The sequence below is a fragment of the Chlorocebus sabaeus genome, chromosome 24, assembly GCF_047675955.1.
Source record: "Chlorocebus sabaeus isolate Y175 chromosome 24, mChlSab1.0.hap1, whole genome shotgun sequence".
Classification (NCBI taxonomy): domain Eukaryota; kingdom Metazoa; phylum Chordata; class Mammalia; order Primates; family Cercopithecidae; genus Chlorocebus; species Chlorocebus sabaeus.
This window is the reverse complement of record NC_132927.1, coordinates 52,814,410-52,833,487: the sequence shown is the minus strand read 5'-3', so window position 1 is coordinate 52,833,487 and position 19,078 is coordinate 52,814,410. Positions and strand designations below refer to the sequence as shown.

At 48.6% G+C, this 19,078-nt stretch overlaps 1 protein-coding gene across 4 annotated transcripts in view; it reads right to left on the bottom strand.

The window, feature by feature from the left end:
* The window catches only part of ESRRB (estrogen related receptor beta), a 125,672-nt gene that overhangs the window by 21,947 nt on the left and 84,647 nt on the right, over nucleotides 1-19,078 (bottom strand). For 3 of the 4 annotated variants that reach the window (XM_007987358.3, XM_073011184.1, XM_073011185.1), the window contains one exon: nucleotides 15,935-16,051. The exons of the other annotated variant lie outside the window; for it this stretch is intronic. In XM_007987358.3, the coding sequence (XP_007985549.1) occupies nucleotides 15,935-16,051 (117 nt within the window). The remainder of the gene's footprint in view (nucleotides 1-15,934; nucleotides 16,052-19,078) is intronic. 4 annotated transcript variants of the gene reach the window in all.

Sequence of the window (19,078 nt, the reverse complement as noted above, 5' to 3'; positions counted from 1 at the left end):
TAACAAATGTGTTCCTGAGGACAGTACTGCTGTGGGCAACTGAGGCTCCCAGCTACAGGCTGCTTTGGCGCTTCTTGCCTGCCTCCCAGGTCCAGGCTGAGCAGACTCTGGTGGCCAAACAAAGCCCAGGCGTCAGATCAGCACACACACACTCACACGCATGCACGCACATATGCATGCACACATATGCACACACACACAAAGAGAGAGTGCTGAGTAGGTGTGGGCAGGAGCAGTCTCCGCTGTCTTCCTCCTCAAGTGTGGTCTGCAGGCCAGCATCATCACCATCATTTGAGGCTTGGTAGAAGCCTTGAAATCTCAGGCCTGGCCACAGAGGAATCAGACAAGGTGATTTGCATGGACAACAGAGTTTGAGGAGCGCTGCACTAAGGCATCCTAATAAATACAGCTGTACCATCAACTTGTACCCATACCTTGGACCCTAAAGGGACAGCTAGATGCCATCCAGCTCCAGATCTGAACCTATGTGCTGCCAGCACTTTGGCTCTCATTTGTCCCCTCACCCCTCCAAGCCCCTTCAGGGAGGGCAGAAGGAGCAGACACAAACACAGGAAGGACGATTCTTCCTGTGAAAGTTTTTGGGAAAAGTTCCCCGTCTAGAAAAGCTTTCTGACTCTATCCTGTGATGTGTCTACATAGAAGCCTCCTCTGTTCACTATACCCAGGCCAAACCAAACCCTCCACCAAGCTCTGCTTCCCCTTGGAATGGTGACGGGACCAAGAGTGAAAACGGTCCACCTCATCCATAAGAGACAGTAAGGGCCCCCACTTACTGAGCACCTACTGTATGCCAGGATCTTAAACATATACTCTCCTTGAGTCCAGGACAAGCCCCAACCCCACTTTACTGACCTTCTCTCCTAGATGCCACTGGAATGAACTCTCACTTCCCATCCAGCCTGCTCCCTGGCAAGCAGCTGTCAATCACAGTGAGACATGCTCAACACAAAATAAAAAGAGGTGTCCGTCCTTCAGCAAGGCAAGGAGATGGGCAGCCACCACCTCTGCTGATGGCTCCATCTGGGGTGTTCTGCGTCCTGATATAGGGCCTGACCTTTCATGGATGTTCAGGAAAGACTTGATATTGAATACAGGGGTGGATGTACCTCTTTCCTCCTCATCCCCATGCCAGGTTTCTTCATGGGCTCCCAGAGTACACTGGGCTTCCCCTACTGACTAGGTGCCCGTTAAGGCCAGGGGCGGCTCACAGTCCTGCCCCAATGTCTGTCAAGGTACCCAAAACACAGCATGTGCTTAGAAAATGGGAGTATTATTATTGTCATCATCATCCTTATTATTACTGTTCCCCAGCATTGCACCCGAGTTTTTGCTAAATCACATTAATAATGATAATGATAATAGCATAATTTGTAAAGGACTCTCTGTATGTATTACCCTACTGAACGCACAAAAATATAAAGCAGGTGCTATTATCCTCATTTTCCAAATAAGAAAAACTGAGGCTCAGAGAGATTCAGTAATTTGCCCAATAAAAGACCCAAGCTCTTTGCCATTCCATGGTATGACCTCTCAGGGTACAGCAAATGTAAGTTCTCCTCTAAATTTTCTCCTCCAGATCTTTACAGCATAGTGGTCAATGGCTCCAATCAATATGTGTATCAATTATCAGGTTATGCTGTTAAAAAAAAAAAAGTGGCCCAGGCTTTAATGCAGTGGTGCGATCTCGGTTCACTGCAACCTCTGCACTCCTAGCCTGGGGTCGGGGAAGATGGACCCCCACCTAAGTGAAGTGGCCTTCTCCTTTTTTTACTGTTTTTGAGACAGACTCTCGCTGTGTGGCCCCGGCTGGAGTGCAGTGGTGCGATCTCAGCTCACTGCAACCTCTGCCTCCCAGGTTCAAGTCATTCTCATGCCTCAGCCTCCCGAGTAGCTGGGACCATAGGTGTGTGCCACCATGCCAATGGGATGTCAGGGTAAGTCCATGGCGGGACTTCTGGAATGGTCTTGCTTTTCTGAGAAAAGGGACAGACATGTTCAGGGCAGCTCTTTTTGCCTTTCTCTTGCCCCAACCTGGAAGGTGAAGCCTACAGCTGTGGCAACCACCTTGCAGTCATGACATGGCTGTCTGAGGACACCAAAGAACACCAGAGAAGAAAGAAAGAGCTGGAGCCCCTGCTGCCATGGCTGAGAGCTCTGTGTAATACAGCAGCTGCCCATCTCCAGGCTTCTTGTAAGGTGGAAAAACCAACTTCATTTATCCATGCTTACGCTGCTAGCTATCAGGTTCTCTATAACTTGCGACAGAAAGCAATTTTCACTGACTGATACAATGGGCAATTACTTTTAAAATTAGGATGCTTAAGCCTTACAAACACTGACTGGAAAAAACAACAAGACTTGAACTTGAAATGAGAGTTGCCTTATTGTTTGTGTCCTTATATTAATAAAATATCTAAAAGTAGACTCAGGAAACACATTAAAATACTAATTAACTTACAATTACTGTCTAGGATTATTAGATTTTATCATCTTATTGATACTTTTCTGAATGCAGAAAAGCATTAATAATGCTCAAATGTAAAGTGTCACATATTTCCAAATACTGTAATAAATACAGATCCTCTGTTTTAACCACCGTTAACACCGTTTAATCCCTTAATGTGTACAGGTCAGAATCTTAATATTTCTGAGTGCTCCATGAATAGAAAAAAATTGATAATCCCTGGAGTACATGACCCTGTGCAGATGGAGATCTTGAGTTGAGATCACGCTATTGCACTCCAGCCTGGGCAACAGAGTGAGACTCCATCTAAAAAAAAAAAAAAATTAATAATAAAAAAAATCCACTTCACCCTTAAAGATTTTCTGCATCTTGGCCATATCAATGTCAATTGACTGTATCAATATCCTGGTTGTGATATTGTACTGTAGTTTTTAAAGATGTTACCATTAGGGGAAACTGGTAAGTGATGCATGGCATCTCTCTCTATTATTTCTTACAACTGCTTGTGAAGCTGCAATTATCTCAAAATAAGAAGTTTAATTAAAAACTTAAAAAACGATACTGCTGGAAAAGTCAAACGGTGTAACCATGTGGAACATAGTTTGATGGTTCCTCAAAAAGCTAAACAGAATTACCATATGATCCAGCAATCCCACTCTTAGGTATACACCCCCAAAAAACTGAAAAGAGGAATCTGAACATACATCTGTGTAGTGTGGGGGAAAAGAAGCAAATTTCCAAAAAATAAAAAGAAGGAATTTGAACAGACACCTGTAGGACAATGTTCACTGCAACATAATTCACAATAGCCAAAAGGTGGAAATAATCCAAGTGTCTGGATAGATGAGTGGAGAAGCAAACGTGGTATATACGTGAAATGTTACTTAGCCACAGAAAGGAATAAAGTTCTGATATATGCTATAGCATGAATGCACTTTAAAAATACTACGCTAAGGAAAATAAAGCAGACACCAAAGGACAGATATTATGTGATTCCACTTAATCTTTCTTTTTTTTGAGACAAGGTCAAGGTCTTGCTCTGTTGCCCAGGCTGCAGTGCAGTGAGTCCATCACAGCTCACTGCAACCTCAAACTACTAGGCTCAAGTGATCCTCCTGCCTCAGCCTTCCCAGTAGCTGGGACTGCAAGTGCACACCACCGCACCCCATTTTTTTTAAGAGACAGGGTCTCACTCTATAGGCCAGGTTGGCTCACGGCAGCCTTGACCTCCCAGCCTCAAGAGATCTTCCCACCTCAGCTCCCACATAGCTAGGACCATAGGCACATGCCACTACACCCAGATAATTAAAAAAAAATTTTTTTTGTAGAGATGGGGGTCTCACTATGTTGCCCAGGCTGGTCTCAAACTCCTGACCTCAAGCAATCCTTCTGCCTCAGCCTCCCAAAGTGCTGGGATTACAGGTATGAAACACTGTGCCTGGCCCCCTCCTTTTTTTTTTCTTTTTTGGTAGATGGGGGATCTCACTATGTTGCCCAGGCTGGACTTGAACTCCTGGTCTGATGGTGATTACATAATAGTTTGTTTCATTTTGTTTTGTTTGAGACAGGGTTGCAGTTTGTCACCCAGGCTGGAGTGCAGTGGCACAATCCTGGACTCAAGTGATCCTCCTGCCTCAGCCTCCTGAGTAGCTGGGATTACAGGTACATGCCACCACACCTGACTAATTTTTATATATTTTGTAGATATAGGGTTTCACCATGTTGGCCAGGCTAGTCTCAAACTCCTGAGCTCAAGCAATCCGCCCTCCTCAGCCTCCCGAAGTACTGGGATTACAGGCATGAGCCACAGTAACTGGTCGGTGATTGCATACTATTGTGAATGTGTTTGATGTCACTGAATTGTACACTTAATTTCTAAAATGCCAAGTTGTACGTGATATATATTTTGCCACAATTTACAAATATAGGAATACAAAATACTATCAAACTGTATACTTTAAATGGGTGAACTATATTTCAATAAAGCTGTTAAAATTTTAAAAAATATGTATCCTTTCTCAGATTAGTGGAATTAAACAACGTAAAATGTTGAAACATGTGACAGAGTGCTTGGTACACAGTAGGCACTCAGTAGTAACTTCTTGCCTTTCATCTGCCTGTTGAAGGTCATGGAGTCTGGTCATGGAGTCTGGCATGAGGAAGGCATTCCTCATGGAAGAGAGAAACACATCCCCACAGCTGTAACTGCCGTGAGTCAGATGTATTAAATGAAGAAATTAAAGTTCAGAGAGGTTAAATATTGTACCCAGGGCACACAGCCCGAACACTGGGACTCTCTGGAATATGCCAGCGGGTCTGATGGCTGCCTTTGTCCAACTTGAGAACAGAGGTCCCGCCCTTGGCTGCAGTCATAACTGCTCCCACCTCCACCGGCCTCATCACCAGGCTGGTGCCCCTCATGCCTGCGGTGGCCAAGCCCACTTCCCAGCTCAGGGTACAAAAAAATAGCAAAGAAGCTTCGGGGTCACTCTGGGACAGAAACTCCTTGAGAAGAGGGGAGCAGGGCTCCCCACCTGCTGGCCCCTCCTATCCACTGCAGGCACGTCACAGCGTCCACAGCAGGCAGCTTACACATCTGGGATAGGATATCCACGAGCTGGCTTGATAAGATCAGGCTTCTGACATTTTTCTTAATGGAAGTAAAATAATTCCTTCTTCCCTCCATCTCCCTCCTTTCTTCTCATCTTCCCTCCCTAAGCTGGACAAGATCCCAGTCTTTCAGAAGTAAAAATAGCCGAGTGTGCAGGGTCAGCCGCAGTGGAGCCACTTTAAGCTTCTTTCTTTTATACCCAGGCACTAAAAATAGCAGGCTAAAGCTCTGCAAAGCGTGGCCCTGCACCTGGCCCTAAGCCTGTCCCAGGAGCTTCCCCATCATATTTCTCTTCCAACATGAAAGGTTCAGACAGGGCAGGCGGGGGAAACGCCTCTGAGCCAGTGTCCTCCCACGAGCTACTGTCCAGGTCTGAGGTCAAGATCCCCACTGGCATTGCAAGGTTTTCATGACCAACACCCTTCTCTTCCCCTTATCCAGAACTTTCCCCCATCACCATCGCCAAATTCAACATCCCTGGTTTATGAACGAAATAAGCAGCTTCACGGTTTACAAATCTATTTCATACCCGTATCTCATTTGAGCTGCCTAACAATGTTGAGGAGGAAGAATATACACAATTATGATTAGTCCCATGTAAGATCTGAGGCTCAGAAAGGTCAGGCGACTCACTCAGGATCACACAGCCAAGGAACGTCACAGGGAAGCTTTGAACCTTGATTTTCAGATCTCCAAGTCCTATCTTCTTTGCCCTAAACTTGTGACACCAGTCCCATATAATTTCAGAATGCCTTGGGAAGCCTTTGAACAGCACAGACTTTGAGGACTTATCCATTTAGAGGCTCTGAGTCAGTAGGTCTAGGGAGACGTCGAGGAATGAGTGTTTTTCCAAAGCTCCTCTACTAATTCTAATTATGTGCCCAGTCTGGGGAGCACTGTGCTAAACCTATTATATTCAATACTTTTATGTGACGGGTATTCTTCCCAGGAAACTTGGGGTGAACTCCCTGCCTGTAGGTTCTACCAAACTATAGCTGACCCACCTCCAGGAGGAGGAGAAAACCACCCAGAAGGTGATGTGGATATCATGAGCCCCTGAGGTTCTGGAAGTTGTGTGGGCATGCTGACGGGCACTCCAGCCCAGTGCGATGCCCTGAACTCTCAGCCACAACCGCTGTATACACTGGGTTTCCTTCAGTCACCTGCTCTGTGCGGGTTTCTGGGTGACAGGCAAGCTTGCCTTGCTGCCTCAGACACTATGGCTCTTTTGGGCTGCCTCTTACCCCAATGACACACCATAAAGGCAGAGCGCCTCACACCTGACTTTCTAAAAGCTGAGAGAGAGAGCCTTGTAGCTAAACAGACACAGATGACACCTAATATTCCGGGGCCTTTGCCAGCTACTCTGTGGACTCTGGGCACTGCGGTGGGTAAGTGGTAGTGAGTGATGAGCTCCCAGAATTCTGCCTATTAAAGGAGTGTCTGCTATCATGCTGGGCTCCTCCAGACACTTCTTACCATGCCACCACATTCCCAAGGACATTTTGACAAAACTGTGTTACGCCTGCATTCCCAACTGTCAAGAAGTCTCCAAAACTGTACACCTGACACAGAGAAGTTATTTCAGCCCAGCCTCCCTTTCCTTTCCCTTCTTCTTTTTTCTCCTTTGAGAAAGGGCTGCAGGCTTCACTACTGGCCAAGGCATCAATGGTGAGGTTGGAATAGGCTTCTTAGAAGGAATTCCACATAAACAAGGAGACTAGATTCCACCTAGCTCTGTCATTTACAAGCTGTGTGGCCTTGGTCAAATCGCTGAAACTCAGTTGACCAGATCAGGCATGGCAAAGACTTATCACCTGCCTTCCATTTCTTAGTCTGTGGCAGACATTGCTAATCAATCATGGCACTCTTGCCTGCTAATCCCAAACACTGCCTAAGAAGCCTTTAAATCATGCACTCCAGCTGAGTCCAACTAAAGGCAATTTGCCATCCTGGAGCCTGAATTAAGAACAATTGTGTTAGAGGTAGCCAGCGCAAACAAGTATGCAAATAAACAAATAAATAAATAAGATAATGTCAGACTGAAAGAAGTCCAATGAAGAAGCATACAATGGGATATGATAGCATGTAATAGAGTGGACAGGGAGGTCTTTCTGAGAAGACAACATTTAACTTGAGGTCGGAAGGATAAGAAGGAGCCAGCCTTGGGGAGAATATTCCAGGCAGAGGGAAGGCCCTGAAAGTCCTAAGATGGGAAACCATTTGTCATGCTTGAGGGTCAAAAACAGCCAGGGAGGCTGGAGCAGAGTGGGTAGGAGTGAGCAGAAAGGAAAGGCATGGTATGAGATGATACTGAAGAGGCAGGGAGTAGATAGACCATGCAAGGTCTTGATGACCAAAGCAAAGTGTTTGGATTGTATTTTGAGTGCAATGGAGAGCCACTGAGTGATGTAAAGCAAAAGGACAGAATCTTACCAGTGCTTTAACAAGATCACTGCTAGGGGGATTAAACAGGACCAAGAGTGGAATCAGAAGTCCAGTTAGGAAACTGTTGCAATGGTCCAGGAAAAAAACAATGCTTCGTTGGACCAGGGTCATGACCATGGAGATGAAGAAAAGTAGGAGAATCTGAAATACATTTTGGACATTGATCTGGGAGGAGTCAAGGATGACCTCCAGGTTTCTCTTGAGCAATAGGTGACTAGCATCACGATTCCTGAGATGGGAAAGACTGGAAGGGATAGTAGGAGGAATGGTTCAAACCTAGAGTTAATCTCTAGACATGTTTAATCTGTGATGTCTCACAAGGGACCCAAGTGGAAATGCCAATAGGGCAGTTAGACATGGAGGTCTAAAATATCTAGGGAAGACTTTGGGAGGCTGAAGCAGGAGGGTTGCTTGATGCCAGGGGTTCAAGATCAGCCTGAGCAATATAGCAAGATCTTGTCTCTACAAAAAAAAAAAAAAATTTAAAAATTAGCCCCACATGGTGGCACATGCCTGCAGACCAGCTACTTGGGAGGCTGAGGTGGGAGGATCTCTTGAGCCCAGGAGTTAGAGGTTACAGCGAGCTATGGTCACATCACTGTACTCCAGCCTGGGCCACAGAGCAAGACCTTGTCTCTTTAACAAAAACAACAACAAAATCCTCACAAAAAAACAATACTTGTCCTTGAAAATATGTCATTCTCATCATTCTCTTTTTCCATACCAACAACGTTTTAGCTGTGTACATGACGTCCCAGATAATGGCTACAATTCCAAGACTCCGTGGCAGAGAAGCGTGGCCCTGTGACTCAGTTCCAGCAATGGGCTGTGAGTGGGAAGAACAGATGTGTGCTACTTGTGGTCCTGCCCTTCACATGGGCTTTTCTCCTTCTAGATGTCTGTGAGATGGGGAAGAACTGGGGTCTGCAAGGGCGAGCCACACGCTAAGCTTGGCAGAGCTGCCAGCTGGTCCTGGATTGCCTGTGACTTATGGCCTGTTATGTGAGAAATGAGCAGGAATGAAACTGCTATCCTGCTTAGCCTTCTGGGTGGTTCTGGAGTTTGGTTTGTTTTGTGGAGGGGGAAAGGGAGTCTCTTTCTTTTAGAAGCCTAGCCTGGCCTGGAGTAGTGGCTCACACCTGTAATCCCAACACTTTGGGAGGCCGAAGCGGGTGGATCACCTGAGGTCAGGAGTTCGAGACTAGCCAGGCCAACATGGTGAAATCCCATACAAAAAAATTAACCAGGTGTGGTGGCACATGCCTGTAGTCCCAGCTGCTCAGGAGGCTGAGGCAGGAGAATCACTTGAACCCGGGAAGCGGAGGTTACAGGGAGCTGAGATCGTGCCATTGCACTCCAGCCTGGGTGATAGAGCAAGACTTTGTCTCAAAAAAAAAAAAAAAAAAAAAAAAAAAGCCTACCTCACACTACCTAATGTAGTATACTATAAGTGTATTTCTGGATCTATTCAATGCTAACTTTTTTTTTTTTTTAAAGAAAGGAGTGAATGAGATAAGAAAATGAATATAGCAAGTGCTGTCAATTCCTTTTGGAGGCTTTGCTGAGAGAGTGGGATCAGGTAGCAATAACTGGATTGAGATGAAGGGATAAAACACAGTTGTGGATTTTTAAAATTTAATTTCGTTTTTGGCTGGGCATAGTGACTCACACCTGTAATCCCAGCATTTTGAGAGGCTGAGGTGGGTGAATTGCTTGAGCCCAGGAATTTGAGAACAACCTGGGCAAGACCCTGTCTCTTTTTTTTTTTAATGTGAAAAAATTTTTAAAATATTTTTTAAAAGTTAAAAAATAAATTTAATTTTGTCTTCATAATGGGAGAACAGAAGTATGCTTGTTTGCTAATTAAAATGATCCAGTAGTGAGGGAGAATTTGATGGTCCTGGAAGCAGAGAAGATACTATAGGAATGAAGTCCTTGGTAAAAGGCTGGGCATGGTAGCTCACTCCTGTAATCCCAGCATTTGGGAAGGCTGAGGCGGGCAGATCATTTGAGGTCAGGAGTTCGCAAACAGCCTGACCAACACGCTGAAACCCCGTCTCTACTAAAAATACAAAAACTTAGCTGGGTGTGGTGGCGCATGCCTGTAATCTCAGCTACTCGGGAGGCTGAGGCAGGAGAACCGCTTGAACCCAGGAGGCAGAGGTTGCAGTGAGCCAAGATTGCACCACTGCACTCCAGCCTGGGCAACAGAGTGAGACTCCATCTCAAAAAAAAAAAAAAAAATGGAATGAAGTCCTTGGTAAAGAAGAGAGTGATTCAGAGCACAGGAGGGCAGGAGCGGGGACCACCTTTTGTCAGGATTGGAAATACTTCTATTCTACCAAAAGGAATGCAGAAAACAGGTGCACAAACTGGTAAGTTTGTGGATTCAATGGTAGGAGGGTAAGAAATTTCACATGTGACTTTCTATCTTTTCACGAACATGTGAAGCAAGATTACCAGTCAGAGTAGGGAGTGAGGTTACAAGAGATTCAAAATTGCCTCTGGATCACAGAAGAAAATCCATTTTGTAACATGAAGAATATCAATCTCTAATAACAATCAGACTTCACGGTATAACTCTAGGGGCTTTCCCTGAAGATTGGGAGCAAGATGAAGGTAGGCACTATTATTATTCCCATTTTATGGAGGAGGAAAGGGAGGCTTACAGGGGTTTGAGTAACTGGCCCAAGGAGCCGATAAGTGGTGAAGATAAGGTTTAACCAGGCCTACGTGACCACCGAACCCGTTATCCAAAAGCCTGCAGTGAACAGTAACAATAATTCAGCACAGACAAGATCATCTCCTGAGTCTTCATTCAATCAACACGTCTCCAACCAGAGGTCATTGTGGCTGAGTGGGCCAAAGACTTCAGGGTGCCTGGGAAGATCCTGTGAGCTGTCAGGTACCTGTGTGTGTGTGTGTATGTGTATGTGTGCATGTGTGTGTTTGTGTGTGTGTGGTTGGGGGTGGCAGTGTGTGTAGAATGTAAAGTGGCTCGAAAGGGATGCAAACACACATCGACATTCTCAGGCTGTAGCTCAATACCATTCTCTAAAGTGCTAAAGAGTTGGTTTGTTTCAAAACACTAATATATTTTGGAAAAGAAAAAGGATGTTTAAAGGCAAGTCATCTCTCATGCTCTTTCTTCATTCACAGGGCCAGAAAAAAAGTGATATTTCTGGCATGGGCTAGAGGCAGAATACTCTATAAATACAAGGCCATTAAATCCCATGCAGTGGGAACCTGATCAGGGCCTCCTTTTAATTTCCTGACATGAGCTGGCCACTAACGCAATTACCCAGAATCCCCGGAGGAGCCCTCCACCTTCCCAACAAGCACAAAGCGAGTGAGAGCATATTGCATGGATGTCGGCCCAGCTTTCACTGAAATCAAATATCTTTTAGAAAACACTTGGGGAAAGGCAGGCAGGGGCTGAGTGGGGGAGAAGTGGAGCGGGCTTGGGAGGCTGGTCACATGAGGGACGTGAGGTGAGGAGGAGGTGAAGTTGGCAGGGACGGGCTGTCTAGAGAGAATTGCTGAAATCCCACAGCTGCACTGAGGACTTGGGGAGCCCCCTAGGAAATGCAGTTAGTGGTTTTCCAGGGCTTTTCCGGATTAGGGGCTGAGTCAGTCCACACCCTAGCCAGGCTGCAAAGGCTGACTACCGGGGGAGCTGCCCATCCTGATTCTAGAACCCACAGTGGGGACCAGCCCAACACAAGGCCACCTTTTAAGATTCCCACCAACAAATCCAGGAAGCAAATCAGGGCGGCCAGACACCAGTCTGCCTCCCCCGACACAAGGGGCAGACTGATGAAAAACTGACTGCAAACGACGGTGTCTTTGAATCAAACATTAGAATTTTTTTTTTTTTTTTTTTTTTTTTGAGACAGAGTCTTGCACTGTCACCTAGTCTGGAGTGTAGTGATGCAGTCTCAGCTCACTGCAGCCTCTGCCTGCTGGGTTCAAGCAATGCTCCTGCCTCAGTTTCCAGAGTAGCTGGGATTACATGCGTGTGCCACCACGCCCAGCTAATTTTTGTATTTTTAGTAGAGAGGGAGTTTTACCATGTTGGCCAGGCTGGTCTTGAACCCCTGACCTCAGGTGATCTGCCCACCTTGGCCTCCCCAAGTGCTGTGAGCCACCGCGCCCAGCCTGAATCAAACACTGGAGTATTTTAACACATCAAGGGAGCTGACATTGCAAAGCAATCCCACAGTGGATTCTGCCAAGAGGAGCTGTCCCGTCTGTCCCAGGTCCCCACTTTGACCAGTGCCGGAGAGCAGGTATGAAGATCCCTGTTTTACAGTGAAGAAATGGAAGCATGTGGGTGTGAGTAATAATATTAAATGGCAGCCGGGGGCGGTGGCTCACGCTTGTAATCCCAGCACTTTAGGAGGCTGAGGTGGGCAGATCATGAGGTCCAGAGACCGAGACCATCCTGGCCAACATGGTGAAATCCCATCTCTACTAAAAATACAAAAATTAGCTGGGCATGGCAGTGCGCACTTGTAGTCCCAGCTACTCAGGAGACTGAGGCAGGAGAATTGCTTGAACCCAGGAGGTGGAGGGTGTAGTGAGCCTAGATGGCGCCACTGCACTCCATCCTGGCGACAGAGCAAGACTCCGTCTCAAAAGAAAAAAAAAAAAAACTACATGGGCACAAATACCTAATAACCAGGGGCAGAACACAGGCCACCAACTCCTAACCCAGATTTTGTATTCAATTTTTAAAAGCGAAAAATTACTTTTTCTCTGAAAATACAGATTTTTATGTACTAGATTTGCTTAAAGCAAGATAGGCCTTTGGACATCTCCTGCTTTCCACAGTCTGCTCTGGATGTTCCAGGGAGAAAGTCACAGGGAGGTGGCCATAGGATCTGTCCCAACCATGTGAGGAATCTGAAAAGCTTAGATCCCTGAGCTGAGCACAGTCTTAAGAGAGAGGGAGAGCCAGGGAAAGCCCAAGTCTGATCTCTTCTGTGGCTGTTGCTGGGCCCCCAGATTGGGAAACGATCTCTGATTATTTTACCTAAGAAAGGAAAAATCATAAAACACAAGGAGAGTGTGGCTGGATGCGGGGGAGGGTGGTGTTCAGACGTGCAGGTGAGGGGAGCAGAGAGGGCGGAGGCACCCACATCTCTCCCTCTGCAGCCCTCCCCAAGCCCCTGGCCCCCCAAACCCCCCCCCCCCAGCAACAGAGGCCCACTGTGGGACCCTAACGCAGAGGAGCAGCCCTGGGGAAGGTGAAGTTTGCCTTTCAGAGTCCCGTCAGAGTCTGAGGTGGGCAATGAGCCCACGCTGGTCTCGGGGGGCCTGGGCCTTGCCTACAGAGCCAGGAGGGACCCCCAAACAAAAGCCAAGCCAGGCAGCTGCCAAGAGTCCCCACCTGGCAGGGGCCCAGGCTGTTGAAGGAGGCATGCCCCTCCTAAGGGGGTCGGTCCCCATGGAGCTTCAGATCCCAGGATCTCTCCAAGGCCCTGCAGGGGACAGAAACTAAACGTGGCTCTCTGCTTTGTCCACACCCGGGAGCTTTTATGTCATCTCCCCGCTCTTGGATCTGGACCTGCCAGCACTGGTGGGGAGTGGGGGAGGGAGCGTTCCAGTGGCTGTCCCTTCCTTCTTCAGGCAGAGCTCCTTAAAGGGCCTTTTTGGGCTCAGCATGTCTGCCTGGGAGGCCCCAGCCGCCACCCTGGGTAAAGGACATCAACCAAAGGGCTATATTTGCAGCGGGGCAGGGGTGTCAACACTGAGGCGTCCCCTGCACGTCCTGCCCACTTGAGGCAGCAGGGGTCTCATGCCTCTGTCCTCCCAGCACCCCCAATACCATCATCCTGGGACACACAGTGTCCACCTCGTTTCTCTGATGAGTGCCAGTCTGGATGTCTGAGTGGCCACCGGGCAATTGTGGGCCTCACCATCTCCCTTCCTGCCATCAGTGCACCCCTCACCATCTCCTGCTTCCTGGGAAGCCACTAGAAAGTGCCCTTCTCTCTTCCCAGCTCTGCATAGCCCCCAAAGAGACTCTGTTCCGTGTTACGAGATGGTCCAGGAATTGAGTAGGCCCTCCCCCATCCCTGCCCTGTGCCATGGGGAGCAGACACTGAACAGGGCAAGGAAAGTTCCAGCCTCTGGGCCCAGCTCCCCTCAAATGAATGTGTGACTGAGAGTGGGAGTCATCTCACCCCAGCTCCTGCAGGGCTCCATTTTGTCACCTGTAAAATTCAGGGCTATATTGAAAACAATGAGGCTTCTGGCTGCTCTAAGTACCTGGGATGCTGTCAAGTAGGAAGGGAGGCTGCACGCTGCAACCAAGTGGCCCCTGGCCCTCTGCTTGACCTGCTGTTCTCACATCCAGCTTCGCCTCTGGATGTGAGAACAACAGGTCAAGCAGCTCCGTCTCTAGGGCTCAAGAGGAATAAATGAGTCTCCAAAGCTTAGAAACCCTCAGATTCCCAGCACCACACAGAGAGAAAAGTCGAAAGACCAGCACTCAGGCATGCTTCTCTGGGCCTTTGTGCCTCAATTTTCCCATCTGTGAACACCAGGAGGCTCTGAAGGAGCAGAAAGAGCCTGGCATAGGAGTCAGGGGACCCAGTTCAGCCACCAGTTTGGATCATCCTATCCAGGAGCAAGACCAAAATTATATAGAGTCAAAAACGAACTAACAGACAGGCTTTCCACAGGATGTGGCCCATTTTTAATCTGGAAAGGAGACTGTTTTATCGGTTGAGCCCCTAATGAAGCAGCTGGCCTGTCTAAGAGCTGAGTGGTCCGCTCCATCACAAAGGGGTTAAATGAAGCCCTGAATGAGGAGCATTTTAAAAGCCAATGTGCCATGTCAACACAAAGGCCGCCGAGGGTCTGCTTCAAGAGCTTCTGTTTTATGGATATAGGTGCTGGGCTGAGCTGAGGTGAAGTGGGGGACCTGGAAATGGTAAACGGAAGTGGAAGGTCCAATTTCTATAGCACATGATGGTCCAAGTTGTTCTGACAAAGCATCTTAGGTCTGGGCCCTCATCTTCGGAGGGCCCTGGGAGAGGGGATAGGAGGAGTGCCCTGGGGCTCCCAAGGCTGGGCTGGGCTTCCAGATGCCCACTCCCAGCCTTCCCCCTCCAGGGTCTGCATTCCAGACCTGTCCTTTAGTTCTCTCTGTAGCCCCTTCTGATCACCCCCACACACCTCTTTTCCTGTTTCCTCCCACTTCTAGGAGGATTCCAGGCCCAGAGCTTAAAAGTTGATCTCTAAGAGTTGTCACTGGCTCCCCTTGGAAGCTGGAGAAGCAGGGAAACCACATACACTCACGACCCATCCCCAAAATGGTACTGAACGAGGTTCCTCAAACTAAAAACATCGTCCGGGCACAGTGGTTCATGCCTGTAATCCCAGCACTTTAGGAGGCTGAGGTGGGAGGACTGCCTGAGCCCAGGAGTTGGAGACCAACCTGAGCAACATGACAAGACCTTGCCTCTACTGATAATATTTTAATATAAAAAGAGGAGCAAATCAATAGAGAAAGCGAGGAAGAGGAGATCTGGAGCAGTTGTCCCAATGAGAGCTACGTGTCATTTCAAATTTTCTAGTAGCCACATTGAAGAATAGATAAAAAGAAGTATCTGATGCTAATTTCACAATGTTTTACTTAACATATCCAGAAGATTAGCCTTTCTGCATGCAATCACGTTTTTAAAATTATCACCACCAGACTTTACACTGCTTTTTATGGTCCTATTAAGTCCTCTAAAGCGGGTATGTATTGTACACTGAGCACACCTCTGGACCAGCGCTCGGAAGCCACGTGTAGTTTGTGGTTGCCATATTAGACAGCATAGCTCTAGAGACAGAGGACACAGGGAGAGAAAGGAGAGGGAAGGGAGAGCATGGGAAGAGAGGGAACAAGGAAGCGACCAGCATTTCCAAGGCAAGAGCCATGTCCTGTCCACCCACCAGAAAACAAATGCCATTCTTCACAGCTGAAGGGAACATTATTTATCATTCCTGGCCTTAATGTGTCTGTCCTTTCCACCCCCGAGCCCTCGAGGGTGCTGGGGGATATAACAGCCTCTTAAGCCTACCCCTCCTAGGGTGGAGGTAGGGTTTGCCCCTAAAGGAAGGCCTTCCCAGAGTGCCAGGCCAGCTGTCTGGGGCCCAAGTGGGGTCAGCGGTTCTGAAGGATCCTTAATGGAGAAATTCCAATTCCCACCTCCCTAAAAGAGGAGAGCCATGCGGGTGCTGTGGCGGGCTGGCAGGGTGTGGGAGGAGATGGGTGCCCAGACTGGGTCTCACCCTGGGACACAGATCTGTGGCTTGTGGGTGTCTCACAGGGGACGAAAACTCCCCAGGAAGCAGAGCCTCATGGCAAACCCCAACTCAGTGGGGCCTCTTACCTTCCTTCAGCATCCCCACTTTGAGGCATTTCATGAAGCGGCAGGCCTGGCAGGACTTGCGCCTCCGTTTGGTGATCTCGCACTCATTGGTGGCCGGGCAGCTGTACTCGATGTTCCCTGCAATCAGACACAGAGAGGGTTGCTGGGTACTGGCCGCCCAGGGTCCCCATCTGCCAGCGCAGGGATGGATGGACGGGAATTTTAATTCGCCAGAGCTGCCACTCCCCCTACCCCGAGGCTCCCACAGGGCAGCGTTCTCAAAGCAGGTGCTCTGAGGTGCTTGTCAGAACGTTTCAAACTCTTCCATATGGAGACTCCAGGTCGCAGGTCTGGGTGGACCAGGCAGCCACTTGGGGAAACACCCTCCAGAGGATGGCCACCCACAGTGTTGAAGCCACCTGTGGGCAGGGCCATCAAAACTCACTGAGCCAGCCTTTTACTCCAGGAGGAGAACGCCCCCTGTGCTGACCAGAACATCAGCGCAGACCACCACCACACTGGCTCCTCCAGCCTCCAGCCTGGGACCCTGATGTGCGGGAAGAGCCTCTTGGAAACTCTGTGTCCACCAGGATCAAGGCCTCGGTTCTGCACCCCACTGGAGGGGCCCAGGCCACCTGGCTTTGCTGACCTTGAGGATATGCTTCCTCTCACCAAGTAGAAATTTCCTCGTCTTCAAAACAGTGAGATAATCTACTAAATGAAGGATTAAACAAGACCACATACGGACAACCGCTTTAAACACTATTCAATTCGAGGGGGTCATTTTATAAGCACAGTTCGTTCAGCAGAGGGAATCTGTGATCAATTTTTCAGGCCACTCCTTTCATGGGTTATAAGAACAGCTACCAGGCTGGGCGTGGTGGCTCATGCCTGTAATCCCAGCACTTTGGGAAGCTAAGGTGGGTGGATCACCTGAGGTGAGAGTTCGAGACCAGCCTGACCAATATGGTGAAATGCTGTCTCTACTAAAAATACAAAAAAATTAGCCAGGTGTGGTGGTGTGTGCCTGTAATCCCAGCTACTCGGGAGGCTGAGACAAGAGAATTGCTTGAACCCGGGAGGCGGAGGTTGCGGTGAGCTGAGATCACGCCACTGCGCTCCAACCTGGGCGACAGACCAAGACTCTGTCTCAAACAAAACAAAACAAAATAAAGAATGGCTACCATAAACCCAACCTGTGCTCCTTTAAGCTGTAGGCCCCACGAAGCCAAGACCTTGGGCTGCTCCCCAGTGTCCAGCAGCACTGAGCACAGGAGAGGCTGCGGCTGCCTTTCTAATACAGGCATCTGCCCTGGGCACGCTGACCTGCTGGCTCTTATTAACGAATATGCATTGAGCACCTACAATGTGCCTGGTAATGGAAGGAAAGGCAATGGGGGAGAGCGGGGGGCGGGGGGGCGGGGGCATAAAGAAATGCAACTGGAGTGGCCGGGCGCAGGGGCTCATGCCTGTAATCCAGCACTTTGGGAGGCTGAGGTAGGTGGAGCACCTGAGGCCCGGAGTTCGAGACCAGCTTGGCCAACATGGTGAAACCCCATCTCTACTAAAAATAAAAAAAAACAAGTAGCTGGGCGTAGGGGTGGGCACCTGTAATCCCAGCTACTCCGGAGGCTGAGGCAGGAGAATCACTTGAACCCAGGAGGTGGAGGTTGCAGTGAGCCAAGATCATGCCATTGAACTCCAGCCTGGGTGACAAGAGCAAAACTTCGTCTCAAAAAAAAAAAAAAAAAATGTAACTGGAAGGTACAAATGAAAAACAGCACATCACAGTGCTGTTTTGTTATGGTGTCTCTTTGGCTCCCAAAGTCCCAAAGTCACTGAGGTCAGCCTGAGCCAGGGTTTTTCAGAACAGAATCTCTCAACTAGAACACATCTGTCATTCCAGCCCCACCCAGACACCCACTTCCTGAGGGAGCAGGGAGGAGCTGGAGGCTTGCCTATCTGAATCCTCCACACTAAACCCTACCCACTTCAGAGGAATAGCAGCTATGATTTATTGTGCACCTACTGTGTGCACAATCTGCACCAGTTCCCTCAGTCCTCACAACAGCCTCTGAAGGTACATCAGTGTCCGATTTCACAGACCAAGAAACTGAGGCTCTGGGAGCTTAAGCGGGTTACCCAAGGCCACACAGAGCTCCTGTCCCACCCTGCGTCTCACAAGGAGGATGGGGAAATTGGAAGTGCTGCCCCCTAAGGACAGGCGCCTGGTGCTGACGCAGCAGCTGAGGTCGCCTGGTGGGCAGCAGGGGAGAAGGGTGGCCTTGGGCTTCCCTGTGTCACTACCTCCCCACATGGGATATAGATGGAAACCTTTTCCACTGGATTTTCTGGGAACAAGCATGAACCATGTTCTACCATTAAAAAGTGCTTTGAGGTAGCAAAATTACTCAGTGTGCCTAACCGTATTGAGTACTCACGATGGCTCAGTGAGTATTCTCATCCTTTCTTACTGGTGAGGAAAACTATTTCCGGAGCACCTCGGAGATCTACAGGTGAAGGCTAGCGATCCTCCGTCCCTCTCTCCCTCTCTCCCCCTCTCTCCTTCTCCCTCTCTCTCCCTCTGTCTCCCTCTCTCTCCCTGTCTCCCGCTCTCTACCTCTCTCCCTTTCTCCCTCTCTCTCCCTCTCCCTCTCTCTCCCTCTCTCCCTCTGTCTCCCTCTCTCCCTCTCTCTCTCCCTCTCTGTCCCTCTCTCTCCCTCCCTCTCTCCCTCTCTGTCCCTCTCTCCCTCTCTCTCCCTCTCTCAAGTCCAGCAGGCATCACCTTTTTCCTCATCCCATTTCTTGCAGGGAGGGAGCTGGAGGTCATGCTCTGTGCTGGAGGATGAGAGGTAATGGGAAGGGGAAGGGATGGAGATTCTCTGTACCCCTCTTCGCTTTTATCTAGCCCTAACTATTTCTTAGAGCGTTCTGGCTTGGGTGGCTTCTTGGGGAATAATTTCAATATTCATATAAGCCCAGTAAAATTTGAAAGACAAACAGAAAGGAGGGAAACACACATAAAAGCTAATTCAGCCATGCCTTTATCTTGGCTTAGAAGGCACTGGAAGATTTGGCCCGTCCCCACCCAGGTCCACCCTCTCTCTACAGCCTCAACATGCTGATTTCCTCCACTCGCTCTGCATAACTATCACTTCCTGGAAC